The sequence below is a fragment of the Schistocerca americana genome, chromosome 3 (genome assembly GCF_021461395.2).
Source record: "Schistocerca americana isolate TAMUIC-IGC-003095 chromosome 3, iqSchAmer2.1, whole genome shotgun sequence".
Taxonomy (NCBI): domain Eukaryota; kingdom Metazoa; phylum Arthropoda; class Insecta; order Orthoptera; family Acrididae; genus Schistocerca; species Schistocerca americana.
The window spans coordinates 431,732,009-431,751,967 of NC_060121.1; the positions used below are offsets into that span (position 1 = coordinate 431,732,009).

Genomic DNA, 19,959 nt, shown 5'->3' on the forward strand with positions numbered 1-19,959 from the left:
ACCAAGATCCAGTTGTTTGTTTAAACAGAAGAATAGGTGGCAATAACTTGGACTTAGATTTCAACAGTTCAGAACAATACAACTGTCAATTTCTGTGGGAGATGGATTCTACTCTTGCCAGTTGCACTAGAAGCTGCCACTGGCAATGACCAGGTACCATATTATGTTATGCCACGTTAATAACGTGGCAAAGGAAAGCCTTATATTGAATGTACAGAGTGTCCCCATGGAATCTCACTGAATTCCAGATAAAATTTAAAAAACTGTGAGACTTAAATGATTGTAGTTTGCAGCATGTGCAGAATAACTGAGTCTCTTACAAGAAATTAATACAATTCTTCATTGGCTGTTCTCATAACACATAAAATGTCTAGACAATGCCATATCTCAAAGTGTGTGCACAAAAGCAAGTTTGGGGTGATAAAAGCTGTTGCAGCCATAATTCTGCAGAGATTGCCAAGGTTGTGTGCAGGGGATTTGTACACACTGTCCTTCACATAACCTCACAGGAAGAAATCCACCAAAGGGGCTATGCGTGGAGATTGCAGGACCCACTTGGTCCATCACACACCATCCATTGCTGTGGAAATGTTCGGTTCAGGAAGTGACAAGCACGTTAACTCCAGTATGGTGCTGTGCCATCCTTCTGGGAGATTGTATTTGGCAGAAGGGGGAGAAGCTGAGGAACAGCAAATGGCTCAAAATGTCTAGAATAAATGGTTCCTGTTACTCTTTGCTTGCTGAAGAAATATAGTTCAGCTATGCTGTCTTTCATCAGCGCGCACCACATATTAACCCTTTTGCTATCTCGTGACATATTCCCTAAAATTGTGGGAGTTACCTGCACCCCAGATGTGATTGTTGTGCCAATTAACCTCCCCAATAGAGATTGGGAACGGAGAAAGTCTGAGGCTAATGTTGCAGGTTGCAAACTTTACAAATCTAGATACTACTTTTATATGATTGGTATAGTGCCTTCCTTCATTACCACTGTAGTTCTGCTTGTATAAAGAGTCTGAGAATGGTGGCACTGCAGTCACTTCGTTAGTCGTGACTTAGAATAGAAGATGAGTAAACACGGTTACTACTTTAAAGTGACAATGACAAGGCGAAATGAGAGACTGTTGCTATCAGGTGGCATTTAACAAAGCTGTGTTATGTGAGACTGTAAACGGTGCAAGATGAAAATTAAGTGATGGAGTGTATACAATTGCAAATGTGTCCTATTAGATAAGGAGTGATGTCTGGGATCAGTTCACACTTCAGGTGAAAAAATTCAAATTTCGTCCAGTGCATCTAAAATGGTTGTATTGTCATTCATTCTACATCCACTTTCAGAAAATGTAACTGCTTTGTCAGACAAAAAGTGGACTCAGAACATCATCACCGTTACATTCCTGTACCAGAAAGTGTGATCTTTCTGTATTCTTTTGCTCATGGCAACTTCTGCTTATGGGTTAATAGTGCATTTTGTAGTGTATCGTTCATTTGTGTAAATTTTTGAACTCTCTTATAAGTTTACTTTAATAATTAATAACCATGTAGCTGATTCACTTCATCTTTGTGTCATGTTTTCTTGTACTCTCGCTACAAATCAAAGCACCTCCTCCTGAACTACTGGATCAATTTAATCCAAACTTGGAACACACATCACTTAGTGTCGAGAAAGAATTGCTGTGGGTAGAAGAACCACCTCCCTATCAAAGTGGTAGAGGTGAAAAAGAAGTGTAGTCTATGATGCACAAATAGTTAGACTATGTTCATCCAGTACTTGAGAATGAGAGTACTTCGCAACTTTCAACAAACTTAATGCATAATTTAAAACTTTTTCTCACTGACAACCCCACAAAATGAAGAAGGGCTAAAGTTTATCGCTTACTACATTTTAACTGTTCATGCAGTAAAAGTGCCACACTAGGCATAGCATTTTAATTTATTACATCTTTACTGCTAACTCTGTTCACAACATATTTCTCAGACAGTATACACATATGCTGCTGAATGTGCCTGCAAAATTAATCATCGTATGACACACAGTTCAGGAGATGTGATGCCGTAAACATTGAGCTGCATGAAAATGAAACTTCATGGCGAGATTCACTAGAGACGCAAATTACAATCTGTCATTGGAGATATCAGTGAAAGAGATATAATGTACACCAGTGGAGACTGGAATACTGAGTTGGGAACATTCCTATCAACAACATTGTAGGAAAGTTCAGAGAAACCAGAAATAACACTAGTGATGATGATGATGATGATGATGATGATGCGAGAATTTCGCATATATAATACATTGAAGATACTAACACACATCCATAAGTATACCTCGAGTAACAGAGGTGCCAAATCAGTCATAGACTGTGTGATAGCTAATAGACAAGCAGCATTGCTAGTGAATGATTCAACAATATGCAGAGAATGTTATGTATAGAATGACCATTATCTGCCAATGGCCAAAATACTAAATGATCAAAAACAAATTAATACTAGAGAAAAATGAAGGAAATTGTATGATTACAGTGTTGGAAGAAAAATCAGTAGCAGACCCCTATCGCCAAAGATTGAACAGATATTTCATAGAAAACGAAACAAGGAAGGATATTAATGAGGAATGGGAAGGGATGAAGAATGGTATGAAACAAGCAGTGGACGAAGTATTGGGGAAACAAGCCACCTGCAAACAAAAGTATGGTTTGAGAATATGGAATGACAAAACAGAAAAAAAAGTCAGTGATAAGCACATACCATATGAAACGTACCTACAGCTAAAAGCAGAGCAAGCTAGAAATATTGCAAAATCTCTGACTAGAAGAGCACTTAGGGACAGTTCGGAAAAATTTTCGAGTGGTATCGAACACAATGTACACGAGAGACAAGTCTTTGCTTATAAATATCAAAGAATTTAAATAAACCAGAAATAGAGAACTCACAAATATATGTGCTAACTTGTGTTGAACGGTATCGGTTTATACAATTTGTAATTTATATTCTACAATGATGCATTTAATTTGTTGTGTGCAGTATTTTTCATCCGTATGATTCATTTTCATAAAATTTTTCAATAATGCTCCACTTTTATTGAACCTACATATGTAATACAAAATTTGCTAAATCTTTATAAAAAAGTTGCAGAAAAGAAATTTGATGGGTGTTGGGGAGGGGGGCAGCTTTAGCAGTTGCCCAAAGGTGCAGGTTCAACTTGATACATCTGTGGGTACTGCACAAGAGGATGCTAAACTGTGGTGTTCTGAGATAGCACACAAGAAGAGTTTGTGACAGTTGGTACCAGAAGTACCGTGGATGTCTATCCACAGTAGGAACGTTGCTGCATGCAAACTGATCATGTTGCCCATGAGAATCACTCCCCCTGGAGCATCAGCACCAACAGATAGAGAGACATGCACTTAAGTAATTGTTAATTGTGCATGAGCAAGTATTAGTTAAAAGCTGTTAGTTGCAAGTTGTAAGTCAGTCCGGGTATTGGTAGGGAGTTCCTGCAGAATGTTCGGCATATCTTCAAGTTATCGAGTGAGATAGAAACAGTGGTCAATGGTGATTAGTTGTCAGTAGAAACAAAACAGTAAATAGAAGTATTTTGTATTGACAGAGACTGCCTGCCTAGAGATTTAACTGAGTACTGTTTGTTTTGAATTGTCCTTTCAATAATACCTTTAGACAGAAGATTAGTTTTCTTCCAACGTTAGTGCAGAGAACATTAGTTAGTTTCCATTCATGGAACTTTAGTCAACACAGGACAAATAAGCTATACCTGCATTCTGCAGTTGCTGTAACCAGCATTACCAGAGTTGAGTAAGATATTTTACTGTTTCCTATTCTGTGTTACTTTCATTGTGTCTGTGCTGTCGCAGAACCCGCACACCTGTCCTCAGTGGAAGCCTCCCCCATCCCAGTCCACAATGCTAACATCACAAAATAGGGACTCGCAGAGGTCAGAGCATAGGAGATTATATCCCTTAATTCAGTAGGTGTGTTTGAGAATTCAAAAAGTGAAGTGGATAGGTTGAAGTCAGATACGTTGGGAATCAGGTACGTGCAATGGCAGAAAGAACATGTCCTCGTCAAGTCAGATTAGGGAGTCCTTCATTGTAACCAAGATAGATGCAAAGACAACACTAACTACATTCATACAAATGTACATTTCTGCTAGCTCTGCAGATGAGGAAATTGAAAGAACGTATGCTGAGGTCAAAGAAATAAGTCAGACCATTAATAGAAACAAAAATTTTATTGGGATGAGGGGCTGGAATTGAACAGTAGGAAAAGACCAAGAGGGGAAAATAATTTGAGAGCCTTGACTGCAGGAGAGGCAATGAAGTGGAAAGGAAACCCACATGGTAGAGTTTTGTGCTTGGTGTAAATAGATCATTGCTAATACTTGGTTTATAATCATAAGAGACAGCTGTATACATGGAAGTGACCTGGAGACACCAGAAAGTTTCAAATAGATTACATAATGGCAATGGAGATTTTGATACTTTTTTCAAACTACGTAACATTTCCAGGGCCAAATGTGGATGCTGATCATAAATTGTTGATTGTGAACTGCAGATTAAAACTGAATAAATTGCAGAAAGGTAGGACATTAAGGAGAGGGAATAAAATAAATCGAAAGTTTTGAAGGGAGTTTTAATCAGCCATTGATTGAAACAAGACTAAGGAAGACAATAGAAGATAAATGGATGGCTTGAAGTAATGAAACCAATTGATGCAAGAAGAAAAATATAAAAATGCAGAAAATTAAACAGACCAAAGGGATTACAGCTGTCTAAAAAATTAGATTGACAGATAATGCAAAATGTCGAAGCAGGATGACAAAAACAAGACTAAAAAAGCATTCATGACTATGGGAGAGTTACACAATGCCTCTAGGAAAACTGAACACACCTTTGAAGAAAAGAGAAACAGTTGGATGAATATTAAAAGCATAGCTGTCATGTGGATGAATATTAAAAGCATAAATGTCATGCCCACACTAAACAAAGAAGGAAAGGCTGAAAGGTGGAAGCAGTATATGGATGTCTGTGTGAGGGTAACATACTTGAAGCTAATATTATACGAAGAGAACAGGAAGTAGAAGAAGATGAGACAGTAGGTATGATACCGTGAGTAGAATCTGACAGAGCTCTACTTGACAATTCAAGACTAGGCCTTTGGGGTAGATGACATTCCTGCAGAATTATTGAAATCCTTGGGAGAGCTACCCATCACAAAATCATTCCACCTGGTGTGCAAGATACAACAGGGAAGGCATGGGGAATATCATCGAATTTCGTGCTCGTTTCCAAGAATACTGTAAGAATCACCATCATACAACTGTTCGTATTTTGGCTGCTGAAAGAATCTTGGAATAATTTGATTGTGGGTGTTTTTTTCCTAAGTTGGAAAGAAAATCCAGCAAAGCCAAACAACTTGATTGCATCCTCTTGAAGATTCTGTCTCTTACCAGGTGTAAAAAATGCTGCTTTCGTTTTATTGCTCCTTAGTGTGGGTCATAGTGCACAATTTGGATAACCATATCTGTCTAGCATAGAAAATGTCACTGACTGACAGTTTTGGAATAGACTGGTTTTGCTGTATGTCAAAGCAAATTTTAATGACAGTTGGATTATCTTCCTTCATTATATCAAGCCCACTTTGCATGAAATTTATGTAATGTGTGTTTAGTTTGTAGTTCATTCTTTTGCTGACCGGCTTCTGCTCTTATTCCCATTAAACCAACCTTATAAGTGGAGCAGGTATCGCTATGAGATATCCTGAATGATAGATTGAAATGTTTGTAAAATATATGCTTGTATTTTGATAAGGACCATTGTTTCAGTCCTAAGTTTTTTCTTCTTTCACAGAATGTCTTGAACATTTTATTGGCTATGAAATCTGAGATCTGATGGCAAATAACCTCTCATAGACTTCCTCATTCCATGGTGCCTCTCTCTACACTTATTAATTTATTTTTATCATTCCTAATGGCAACAGCTACCTCCTTGTGGCCCATTCCTGTTCTGTTGCCTCCTCTCCTTTCCTTTGGCAACCTTCTTCCTTCATGGAATCTGTGTGCTAGATCGGATAACCTATCCTTTGACATGCCAAGTACTCCTTGGAAAGTGGCAGCACAAACAGGCACTAGTTTACCATTCCTTTTTCTAGTGATATACTTCATCACTGTTTCTTCCTTTTTGCATTCTGGTTTTCCACAATTCTGTGCTGTTGTTGTTGTGGTCTTCAGTCCAAAGGCTGTTTTGATGTAGCTCTCCAAGCTACACTGTCCTGTACAGGGCTCTTCATCCCCCAGTGGCTACTGCAACCTACATCCTACTGAATTTAATTCCCTCAGCTTCACCTGATTTAATTCAGCTGTGTTTGATTATTCCTGTTTTAATTTGGGTGATATTCATGTGCCATCATCTTTTCAAGACAATGTCCATTCTGTTGAAATGCTCGTCCAAGTCCCTTGCTGTCTGACAGAATTACAATGTCATCGGCAAACCTCAAAGTTTTTATTTCTTCTCCCTGAGCTTTAATTTCTACTCCAAATTTTTCTTTGGTTTCCTTTACTGCTTGTTAAGTGTACATATTGAATAACATAAGGGATAGGTCACAGCCATGTCTCATTCCCTTTTCAACTACAGCTTCCCTTTCATGCTCCTTGACTCTTATAACTGCCACCTGTTTTGTGTACAAGTTGGAAGTAGTCTTTTTGCTCACTGTATTTTACCCTGCTACCCTCAGCATTTCAAAGAGATTATTCTAGTCAACATTGTCAAAAGTTTTCTCCAAGTCTACAAATACTATAAACATAGGTTTGCCTTTTCTTAACCTATTTTGTATGATAAGTCGTACGGTCAGTATTGCCTTGCTTGCTCCTACAGTTTCCTGGAATTCAAACTGTTCTTCCCCAAGGTTGGCTTCTACCAGTTTTTCCATTCTTCTTCTGTAAAGAATTTGTGTTAGTACAGGGTGTACATAAAGTCCGAGAACACTTTCAATTATTTATTGCACAAGAACCAAACATTGTATAGATGTGATACATATGTCATTTCGAAGAGAAGCCATGAAAGTTTTTTCATGTATACCACCACAGCATAGTTTGGTAGTTTGCTGATAGTCAATGCTAGTTGCAAACATGGCAAGTTCAGGTGCAGAGCGAGCTTTCTGTGTGTTGGAGTTCGACAAAAACACCAGATCTCACTTCATGTGACATTTTTCTGTGGGGACACATTAAAGATCTGGCGTATGTACCATCTCTACCACGTGATGTAGCAGAGCTCCGGGGGAGAATACAGGAAGAGACTGCCACAGTTGACGATGCTGTGCTGGGACGAGTATGGCAAAAATTAGATCACCGCATTGACCTGTGCCGGGTCACTCATGGTTTGAATATCGAATGTTTGGGGGGGGGGGGGGGGGGCTTCCAGTGCTTCGCTTCAAAATGCAATATGTATGACATCTGCAAAGTGTTTAGTTCTTGTGCAATAAAGAATTTAAAGTGTTCCTGGACTTAACGTACACACTGTATTTTGCAACCATTACTTATTAAAGTAATAGTTTGGTAAGATTCACACCGGTCAGCATCTGTCTTCTTTGGAATTAGAATTATATTCTTTCTGAAGCCTGAGGGTATTTCACCTGTTTCATGAATCTTGCTCACCACGTGAAAAAGTTTTCATGTCTTGCTTTCTCAAGGCTATCAATAGTTCTAACAGAATGTTGTTTACTCCGGGGGCCATGTTTTCTCTTAGGTCTTTCAGTGCTCTGTCAAATTCTTCTCACAGTATCATATCTCCCATATCATGTTCATCTATGTCCTCTTCCGTTTCTATAATCATCATCATCATTTATCTGCTATATTAGCAGGTCCTTTGCCTCTCCATTTTCTGCGATCCATTGCTTCCTTCTTAAGGCTGCTGTATGTTGTACGGTCCATCATGTCATCCAGTATCTGGAATCTCTTCCTTCCTCGCTTCCTTTTCCCTTCTACATAACCTTCTAAAACTGTTTTTATCAGTCCGTCATTCTTTCTTAATATATGCCCAATCCAATTTCTTTTTCTTCTCTTTATTACATCTAGTAACTGTCTTTTCTCTCCCACTCTTCTCAGTACCTCTTCATTTTTTACTCTGTCCATCCAACTTATTCTTTCCATCTTCCGCCATGTCCAGATCTCAAAAGCCTCCAGCCTTTCTCTGTCTTTTTTCCTCATAGTCCATGTTTCAGCGCCATATAGAAGAACACTCCATACAAGACATTTTATGAGTCTCTTTCTGAGTTCTCTATCCAGACCGCTGCAGAAGATTCTCCTTTTCTTATAAAACGCCTCTTTTGCCATTGCTATCCTTGTTTTAATTTCTGTGGTGCACTTCCAGTCGGTGTCTATCCTGCTTCCAAGATACTTAAAATTTTGCACCTGTTCTAGTGTTTCTCCATTCAGCACAATTTTTATTTCCTTATTTCCTCCTATTGCCAATACTTTTGTTTTATTTGTTTTAATTTTCATTCCATATTTTTTTCCGTTAGTTGCAATGGTGTCCACCAAATCCTGTAATTCTTTTTCCCCTGTGGCTAGAAGGACCATGTCATCAGCAAATCTCAAGCACCCTACTCTTCTTCCTCCAATTTCTACTCCTTTGTCATCTAATGAGCATTGGTCAATCATATTTTCCAAGTACAGGTTGAAAAGAGTAGGTGATAAACAGCATCCTTGTCTTACTCCTTTCCCTAGTCTGATCCAGTTTGTACTTTCTCCTCTCACTTTAACTGAAACTTTTTGATTGAGGTACAGTGAGTTTATAAGTCTTCTGGTTTTCCAGTCCACTCTCTTTTCCCTCATAATAGTCGCCAGCTTGTCCCAAACCACATTGTCAAATGCCTTTTCTAAATCGATGAAGCGCATATATAGGTCTCTTCCTTTTTCAATAAACCTTTCTCCCAAGATTCGTAGGAGCCCTATTGCATCTCTGGTGCCCATATTCCGTCTAAAGCCAAACTGCTCCTCGCCGAGATTCTCCTCTATTACTTTCTCAAGTCTTTTATTAATTATTCTTAACATCACTTTGGCTGCATGTGAAATGAGGCTGATTGTCCTGTGCTCGCTGCATTTCTTGTTTCCTTGTTTTTTCGGTAATGGAATCATTACTGTTGTCAAAAAGTCCTCAGGCCATTCACCACTGTCATACATTTTATTACATAACCTCAATATTTCTCTTATTCCATTGTGGTTCAAGCATTTTAGTATTTCTCCCGGTATTGTATCTGTACCTACTGCTTTGCCATTTTTCATTGCAGCAATGGCAGACTTTACTTCTTCCATTATGATGGTCAGTCCTTTCTCTTCATCACTTACACTGTTGTGTGATTCAAGTTCCAGAGTTTCTGGTTTGCTATTTGTATCATATAGCTCTTTTATATATTCTTCCCATCTCTGGAGGACATCGTCACGATCTCTGTACACTACCTCTTCGTCTCCCATGTCATAGTCTTTACTCTGTTGTATAGTAAGTCGTATCTTCCCTTCCTGTCTAGTTCTTCAATTTCATCACATTCCTCTTTTAGCCATTTTTTCCTAGCCTGCTCTGTTTCTCTTCGCAGTTCGTTATTTAACCTTCGGTATATCTTTCTTGCATCTTCAGTGTTCTTGTTTTTCAATTTTCTTCTCTCCTCCATCTTGGAAATCATTTCTTGTGTGACCCATGGTTTTTTTGACCTCTTCCCTTTTACATATCCTATATTTTGCTGTCCTTCTTTAATGATTCCTTCTTTCAGCATATTCCAGTACTCGTTGGCATTGTCAGGTGCTTCTTTGTCTCGTAATGTGTTTAGAAAGTCCCGAGACAGCATTTCTGTAATTTGTTCTTTGTTGGACCTTATCTTCTCTAGAACCCACTTCTTCACCATTGTCGCCTTTTTCAGTTTTTTCATTCTTATTTCTGTTTCTGCCATAAGTAAGTTGTGGTCACTATTAATATCTGCACCTGGTAATGTGTGCACCTTCTTGATTCCATTCCTGTATCTTTCTTCTACCAGTATAAAATCGATTTGGTTTCTATATTTATCCCCTGGTGATTTCCAAGTGTAGAGCCTCCTCTTATGGTTCTTGAACCATGTGTTTGCCGCTATCAGCTGCCTTTCCCTGCAGAAGTCAATTAACCATTCACCTCTGTCATTTCTCTTTCCAAGACCATGACTGCCTACTATGTTTCCCTCTTTCCCTTCTCCCACAATGGCGTTCCAGTCTCCCATTACTATTTTGCAGCATTTTTTATTTTTGTCCATTATTCTCTCTATTACATTGTACGTTTCCTCTACAATTTGGTCATCATGTTCTGAAGTTGGCATATACACCTGGACAATCAGTAAATCTTTTTGTGCTCCTTTCAGCCTTACACCAATAACCCGGTCATTTGCGTAGTCTACATATTCCACACATTTAGCCAATTCCTTTGTCATAATCATTCCTACTCCATTAATTCCCCCCCGGAGATCCAAATTGGGGACTATTTTACCTCCGGACACTGATTTAACATGAGAGGAAGCCATTTTTTGTGCATAAAATGGAGACTGCATTATGCAGGGAAGATAATAATTCTATAATACAGCCCTCAAATACATCTCCCCTGTGTAGGTTCTCTATGTACTCATTCCACCTTTCAGCTTTCCCTTCTTTGCTTAGGGCTAGATTTCCACTGTGCTCTTGATATTCATACAATTATTTTTTCTCCAAAAGCCTCCTTAATTTTCCTGTAGACTGTTTCTATCTTTCCCCTAGTTATATATACCTGTAAATCCTTACATTTGTTCTCCATCCATTCCTGCTTAGCTATTGTCCATTTCCTGTTAATCTCATTTTTTAGACATTTTTATTTCCTTACACTTGCTTTATTTACCGCATTTTTTATATTTTCTCCTTTCATGAATTATATTCAATATCTCGTGCATTACCCAAGTATTTCTACGAGGCCTTGTCTTTTTACCTATTTGAACCTCTGCTGCCTTCACTATTTTGTCTCTTAAAGCTACCCATTCATCTTCTACTGTATTCCTTTCCCCTGTTCTAGTCATCTGTTGCCTAATGCTCCCTCTGAAACTCTTAATAACCTCTGGCTCTTTCAACTTATCCAGGTCCCATCTCCTTAATTTCCTACCTTTCTGCAATGTCTTCAGTCCCAATCTAAATTTCATAGCCAACAAATCTGCCCTTGGAAATGCCTTACACTATGCAATCTGGTTCCAAAATCTCTGTCTTACTCTGTGCTGAGGTGAAGAAATATTAACATAAACTTGTATTGATCGATTTTATGTAATAATGTCATGTCATGATGAAAATGGGAAATATCTTCGTTGCGGAGCTCAGCAGCTTTGCATTCTTTTATTCATTTAGCTTCTAAAGGTGAAACCTCAAGTCCATGATTGCATTTAATGATAGGTTCCTTCTAACACTTTTTGCTTTGTTTTTTAGGTCAATGCAATCTCTTCTTGAATTGGAATTTTCTTCCATCAGAACATTCTTTGAACTGTATACCGTTTTCAGAATCACAAGAATCATCATACATTCTGCTTCGGCTTGCAATACTTCTTTGTAGATGTACACAGGAGCATCAAGTGAATACTTCTTTAAAAGTAAACTGCAGGTATTTCTACAACAATGAAGTCTGGCTACAACTCTATTCCCACCAGTAAATATCATAGCGGCAACGAGTAACATCACTTAAAGCAGCCTGCATTCTCCATTATTGTTAATTGCTTGCTGTGGAAATAGAGCAAAGGCACTAGAGAGTACTTATATTGCATCTGTCGACTTTTGCTGTAGCTCTAAGAATGCATATATCATGTTTTGCTAAAAATCTCGTGATTTGGATTGTTCATACACACTTCAATAGTAGACTTTTGCTAAAATTGGATCAGGGGTTGATGTAAAATGTCAACATTATTCCATTACCCTGTCTGATACAATTTTGAAATTTTTTGCTTATATTGAGCTTTGAAAAAATGCTCCTCAGTTAGATTAGGAAACACTAAAAGTAGTGGATGAGTTCAGCCATTTGAGCAGCAAATTAATTGACAATAGCCAAAAGTAGAGAGGATGTAGAATATAGACTGGCAGTAGCAATAGAAGTGTTTCTGAAAGAGAGAAATTTGGTAACATCAAATGTTAATTAAAGTGTTAAGAAGTCTTTCCTGAAGTCATTCATATTGAGTGTATCCTTGTCGGGAAGTAAAACATGAATGAAGTTTTGTTCAAACAAGAGGAGGAAAGCAGCTTTTGAAACGTGGTGCTAAAGAAGAATGCTGGAGATTATATGGGTATATCGAACAAATAATGAGGTGATACTGGACTTAATTTGAGAAAAAAGAAATTTATGGGACAGCTTGAAGAAACGGATAGCCTGGTATGGTGCATCCTGAAGCATCAAAGGATCCATAGTCTGGTGGAAGGATGTGTGGGCCATAAAGTCTAGTGAGACCAAAGCTAGAATACAGTAAACAGGTTCAAATAGATGTGGGTTGCAGTAGTTATGCAGAGATAAGAATGCATGTTCATGATAGACCAGTGTGGAGAGATGCATCAGACCAGTCTTCAGACTCAAGAACACGGCAGCAGTTGTAATTAGCTGATGATGTAGTTTTGTTTCGGCTTGGTATTCTTTTATATTTTCTTTCATAATTTCTCTTTTTGTAACTTCCATTGCATATCCGTTGTTGTTATGCCACTGTTAGTTATATAATTTCTATTTAATTCAACTTTAGTTAAACTGTGTATGAGCATTTACAAATATGCTCTCATGCGCACTTAGCCCCAGTGACAAGAAGTGAAAACTCTGAAGACAGAAAATTCAGACAAAACCAACAACTGAGCCAGACAGGAAACCCAAGAAGAGTTATATATTCTCTGCAAAAGTCTCTGATTAAATTAATTGGATCATAGTGTTGACTGTAGTTATTCAAATAGTGTTTTTATAATTGTTATGTAAATTTCCCAAATAAATTTGCTTCTGCAGATTGCACTGTGTTTAATTGTTTGATTAAAAGTATGTCAGCTAACAGGTTAAATTTAATTAAAAAATAATCTATAGTTACATAACGTAACAAAATTGTAGATGTATAGGTGTTTTTAGGCTTTGTCTCAGTAAAGAATGAACAAGGACATACACCAGGGTCCAGAAGTATGAGGTATGTGCTGAATGTTTTGTAGCCAGGGTTCTGGAAATTGGGGAATAGCAGGGAAATTAAAGTGTGCCAGGGAAATTTGAAAGAAATACTGGAAGAATCTCATTTTTGTATCAGTAAATGAAATCATTTGTTCACTGAGATGTCATGCATCATCACTGGGCGCAGCTGAGTATGTGTGCCGTTTCCCTACTCCCTCATTCTTACTGCATCTTCCCTTTCTACCAGTCACCTCAGCTTGCAGTCAGTGCTGCCACCACTTCTTGCCGTTAGCCTAGCAGCTGCCGATGCGAGGCAGAAAGGTGAGAGAAGTGGTTTGCTAGTCTCTGATTCTGAGACCGTTGATGCAGTGGCCAGAGACGGCAGTCATGAATGCTGGAGTTGTGTCTGAGTGATTGTGTGAATGTGTGTGTGCTCTCATTTTCTGACAAAAGCTATGGCCAAAAACTGTGATTCTTTTCTATGTGCCTGTCTGCAGTGGTCCCGACAGTCAGGATACCAGTTACTTTGGAATAAGGTTGGGCATCTCGGACATATTCTGAGTCGTTGTCACCTTTGTGCTCATACAGCAAAGACTACCAAATCCACCGGTTAGTCCCTCAGCCGTTAGGGGTAAAACCCAATGGGACTCGGGGCAAGTAAGGCTAGCAACCTGCTTCCCTGGTACTTTAAATATGATGCTGGCAACAATCAGAGCAAAATGCCTCGGACCTTTGGAGGTGACGGAGTCCCACCTCTAACTGACAAACCAGGGACTCCTAAGATACGACTTAGCAAACAAATGATAATGAGATGGGGAGCTATTAATATCAGTGGGGGTTACTCTGGGAAGAAGGTAGAGCTGGCAGAGGCTGCAAGTAAGATGGGGCTGGACGTTTTAGCTGTTAGTGACATTCAGGTAAGGGGTGAGAAAGAAGAGGAAGTGGGAGAATACAAGGTCTACCTGTCAGGAGTCAAAGCAGGAATAGCACAATGGGGTGTAGAGCCTTACGTCAGGAAAGAAATGGAACCCAGCGTAGTTGCAATAAGGTATGTAAACGAACGACTGATGTGGATAGGTTTGACAGTGTCTAGCAAGAAAATTAGGATTGTGTCAGTATATTCGCATTGTGAAGGGACAGATCAAGATAAGATGGATAGTTTTTATGAGGCACTCAGTGATGTAGTTGTTAGAGTAAAGGACAAGGACAGTGTTCTGCTCATGGGTGATGTTAACGCCAGGATTGGAAATCGAACAGAAGGGTATGAAAAGGTTATGGGTAAATTTGGAGAGGATGTGGAGGCCAACAGGAACGGGAAACAACTCTTCGATTTCTGTGCCAGTATGGGCTTAGTAATCACAAACTACTTTTTTAAACATAAGAACATTCACCGGTATACTTGGGAAGGCAGGGGAACCAGATCTGTCATTGACTATATAATAGCAGATCAGAAATTCAGGAAGGCTGTGAGGGACACACATGTATACAGGGGATTCTTTGATGACACTGATCATTATTTAATCTGCAGTGAAATGGGGATTGTGAGGCCAAAAGTGCAGGTGGTCAGGTCCATATGTAGGAGGATAAGAGTGGAGAAACTTCAGGATAAGGAAATCAGGCACAAGTACATAACAGCGATCTCAGAAAGGTACCAGTTAGTTGAGTGTAATCAATTACAGTCATTGGAAAAGGAATGGACAAGGTACAGGGACACAGTACTAGAAGTGGCTAAAGAATGTCTTGGAACAGTAGTGTGTAAAAGTAGGATGAAGCAAACAGCTTGGTGGAATGATACAGTCAAGGCAGCCTGTAAAAGGAAAAAGAAGGCGTATCAAAAATGGCTACATACCAGAACCCAGGTAGAAAGAGAAAGTTATGTTGAAGAAAGAAACAAAGCCAAACAGATAATTGCAGCATCCAAGAAGAAATCATGGGAAGACTTTGGAAACAGATTGGAGACTATGGTCAAGCTGCTGGAAAACCATTCTGGAGTGTAATTAGCAGTCTTCGAAAGGGAGGTAAGAAGGAAATGACAAGTATTTTGGACAGGTCAGGGAAACTGCTGGTGAATCCTGTGGATGCCTTGGGCAGATGGAGGGAATATTTTGAAGAGTTGCTCAATGTAGGTGAAAATGCGATCAGTAATGTTTCAGATTTTGAGGTAGAATGGGATAGGAATGATGATGGAAATAGGATCACATTTGAGGAAGTGGAAAAAATGGTCAATAGATTGCAGTGCAATAAAGCGGCTGGGGTGGATGAAATTAAGTCGGAACTCATCAAATACAGTGGAATGTCAGGTCTTAAATAGCTACACAGGATAATTGAAATGGCCTGGGAGTTGGGACAGGTTCCATCAGACTGGACAAAAGCAGTAATCACACCAATCTTTAAACATGGAAACAGAAAAGATTGTAACAACTACAGAGGTATCTCTTTAATCAGTGTTGTGGGTAAAATCTTCTCAGGTATTGTTGAAAGGAAAGTGCGAGTATTAGTTGAGGACCAATTGGATGAAAATCAGTGTGGCTTTAGGCCTCTTAGAGGTTGTCAGGACCAGATCTTTAGCTTACGGCAAATAATGGAGAAGTGTTATGAGTGGAACAGGGAATTGTATCTATGCTTTATAGATCTAGAAAAGGCATATGACCGGGTTCCTAGGAGGAAGTTATTGTCTGTTCTACAAGATTATGGAATAGGAGGCAAACTTTTGCAGGCAATTAAAGGTCTGTACATGGATAGTCAGGCAGCAGTTAGAGTTGACGGTAAATTGAGTTCATGGTTCAGAGTAGTTTCCGGGGTAAGACAAGGCTGCAACCTGTCTCCACTGTTGTTCATATTATTTATGGATCATATGTTGAAAACAATAGACTGGCTGGGTGAGATTAAGATATGTGAACACAAAATAAGCATTCTTGCATATGCGGATGACTTAGTTGTGATGGCAGATTCGATTGAAAGTTTGTAAAGTAATATTTCAGAGCTAGATCAGAAATGTAAGGACTATGGTATGAAGATTAGCATCTCCAAAACGAAAGTAATGTCAGTGGGAAAGAAATATAAACGGATTGAGTGCCAAATAGGAGGAACAAAGTTAGAACAGGTGGACGGTTTCAAGTACTTAGGATGCATATTCTCACAGGATGGCAACATAGTGAAAGAACTGGAAGCGAGGTGTAGCAAAGCTAATGCAGTGAGCGCTCAGCTACGATCTACTCTCTTCTGCAAGAAGGAAGTCAATACCAAGACTAAGTTCTCTGTGCACCGTTCAATCTTTCGACCAACTTTGTTGTATGGGAGCGAAAGCTGGGTGGATTCGGGTTACCTTATCAACGAGGTTGAGGTTACGGATATGAAAGTAGCTAGGATGATTGCAGGTACTAGTAGATGGGAACAATGGCAGGAGGGTGTCCACAATGAGGAAATCAAAGAAAAACTGGGAATGAACTCTATAGATGTAGCAGTCAGGGCGAACAGGCTTCGATGATGGGGTCATGTTACACGCATGGGAGAAGCAAGGTTACCCAAGAGACTCATGGATTCAGCAGTAGAGGGTAGGAGGAGTCGGGGCAGACTGAGGAGAAGGTACCTGGATTCGGTTAAGAATGATTTTGAAGTAATAGGTTTAACATCAGAAGAGGCACCAATGTTAGCACTGAATAGGGGATCATGGAGGAACTGTATAAGGGGGGGCTATGCTCCAGACTGAACGCTGAAAGGCGTAATCAGTCTTAAATGATGATGATGATGATGATGATGATGATGATGATGTCTGCAGCTCAGCAATCATATTTATGGTGAGTTGCTACCTATCCTCATCAGTATTGATTCTCGGAGTATTCACACAGGTCGTCTGTTGCTTGGATTGATCACTGCAGTCTCATCTCATCAACATGGTGTCTGAGGCATGTGAATGCCTGGCCACACAAGTGAACTTCCATGACAGACCAAAACCGCAGGCTAATTCTGGGAGTATCTCTAACGGATCGGGCCTGCTGATCTGAAGCCCATCATTTCCCACTAATGTGCTGAGCCCTGCCAATCAGATTTAGTCTCACTGATCTGCCTGCAGGTCAGCTCTGTTTGTGTGCAGTGTAATACAGTGGATTTTGCGGTTTATCCATGTACCAAGGAGTGTTGTGCTTCTCGGCGGGCCGGGGCCGTGGACGATGAATTTCAGGAATTGTGACTGGCTCATTGCAAGTACATTGCACAGTGTGGCATTTTATAGACATTTTATTTATTCTAGTACATTTTGGCACTTTGAAAGTAGTTTACACATTAGAAAGAATGGATGATAAGAAGAAAACAGTGGTAGTCGCTGTCAGTTTTTATGCTATGTACTCACGTATTTCTTGAAAGAAAAACCACACAATACCTGTAAAATAATAGACATAACACAGAGGGTAATAACCGACAATAACGAACATAGTAGAAGTAACGTTTTATTGGCAGTCACCTATAGTGTTGGTTTACACAACTCTTCGCTGCCCACTTTTTTTCTGAGGTTATTTGTGAAATCGGTGAAGTATTTTAAATACGTCTTGCGACTGTAACAAAATGCATATTTTTGTCTCCAAATGCATTTTGTTTTATTGAAATAAAATAACACCAGTGATCTTACTGAAACATATATATCATTTGGCTTGTTTTCTCCATCTAAAAACAGTTCATTACAAAAGATGTTTATGCTGATACTTAAGATTTCTACTTACACGTTTAGAAATACAAAAGTCCTTACATTTTTTTTGTTGGCTTATGTCTTTACTTACCCTTGAGATGACAAAACTTGTTGTGTAAAAATGCTAAAACTAGTCATGAAATCAGGGAAGTGTCGGGAAATTTCGCTTGGGGAAACTTGAGGCAACCCTGGTAGCATTAGGTAGCCAAGTCAACTTTTGAGAAGATCCAGATAGATCTAACTAGCAGCATTTAAAAACGCAAGTCATTGGACTCCTGTTTATATTAATTAAAATTTGCTGGTAATAAGTAGGTTTTGAATATCAGATTAAAATGAATGTTTTACATCAGTATGTTTTATACTGATATAAAATTGTATGTAGAACTAGTGAATTATGTATCAAATGGAACTTTGGTGGTGGTAGCAGTACTGAGTGATTAAACCTGGGCAACTCCATTGCTTTTGTTTATAGAAATAAATAAGTAAATAAATATAATGGGCCAGATTTTAGTCTGAAAATTATGTAGTGCGTAAAAGGTCATGTCCTGACTAACCAAAATGCAAACTACACATCTTGGCCACATATAGTTGTGTGTGCTTTCCTGTTGTCGTGTACTTGTTAGTCTCATTTGTTTCCCTCTCTTCCTTGCAACAGAGTCTACTAGAGATTGGTGTGCTGTGGGGAAATGCTGCTGCTTGTGGCTATTATTTCTTCAAAATTAACCCGATTGCTGGATACATTTTCATTCCATACATGGCATGGCTCACACTTGCTACAGCTCTGACTTACAGTGTTTGGAGAGAGAATTCCAAGGAAAAGGAAGCCAAAGACTAAATGTTTCCTATTGTAATCACAGACATGGCTTGCAAGCAAGACTGCATCAGCATGTAATATAAATTTGTGATTGCTCTCATTTTCACTGTCAGAGTTCATGTTATTTGTACTGTGAAATATTTAGAATAGTTGTAATTTTAGAAACACCTGTGCAATGTAATGTTGTTGTGCCTTTATATATGAATTGTTGTATTGTTGTGGTTACTACAGAATATCTAAAAATTCAAAATATATTTTGTAAACAATTTTTCTTTGTTGGTTCTTTTATCAGTACAAAATCTACATGGTTAAATATGTAAAAATTTCATTGACCTAATGTGTTTCAAGAGCACTGTAAAACAGAAGTAGTACAATTTTCAGTTAAAGTGTTTTCATTAGCTGAATTATCAGTACCTGAAATAACACCAAGCCTTTCAAATACAAATGATTGCACTTAATCCGGGAGTGGTCACGTGGCATCTGACAGACGCTAGCTGCACTGCATTCACTCACTGTTCAACTGACACACTGGCAGACGTCGGTACCATCTTCTTTTCAATTAACTAAATACAGACATATTCAGCTCATCAATATCACATTAGTCGCTGTAGTGTGTTGGAGAGAAGAGACTGTTTCCAGAGCTGCATGACGGAAGTCTACCAGACGCCATGCGATCTTTGCCATTACTGAAGGTATATATTAATTTTTTTATTTAATGGAGTAGTTTTTAATACTTGTTAGTAACAGCTGTTACTAACAGGTGTTTTATTTACCTTCAGATCCAACATGAGTTTGTGGAAGACCTACAATTTGGAAAGTGAACATCATAGGGAAATTGTACTCCAACTGTTGCTCGAGGAAAATGATGAATCAGATGATGAGTTTGATATTTACATTGATGTGGAAGAAGACAATGTGGAAACAAGAGAAGAAGATTCAAACACTGAGCAAGATGCGGACTCCAGTGAGAGCGACAGTGATGATCATGTTGACAAATGTTTTCTAGGAAGAAACAAATCCACAAAATGGTCAAAAGTGTGTCCCCCCTCAAAAATGTTCGTACTCTACGACAAAACATTGTCACTCATTTACCAGGAGTGAAAGGAGCCACTAAGATTGCCAGAACATCGATGGAATTTTGGGAATTATTTTTCAATGGTGAATCACTGTCTAGTATTGTTGATCACACAAATAAAAAGATTTTTGCAGCACAGAAAATTATTCCAGAGAAAGGGTTGCTCAACTGACAGACGTATCTTAAGTAAAAGCTCTGTTAGGAGTATTGTATTTATGTGCTGCAA

The 19,959-nt window shown here is 38.8% G+C and overlaps 1 protein-coding gene across 1 annotated transcript in view; it reads left to right on the forward strand.

Annotated features, from left to right (window-relative positions):
- LOC124606885 (translocator protein-like) overlaps positions 1 to 18,926 on the forward strand; it is a 34,114-nt gene extending 15,188 nt beyond the window's left edge. The window contains exon 5 of the mRNA XM_047138982.1: positions 18,500 to 18,926. Coding sequence (XP_046994938.1) covers positions 18,500 to 18,679 — 180 coding nt within the window. The 3' untranslated portion in view covers positions 18,680 to 18,926. The remainder of the gene's footprint in view (positions 1 to 18,499) is intronic.
- Positions 18,927 to 19,959: the final 1,033 nt, after the last annotated feature.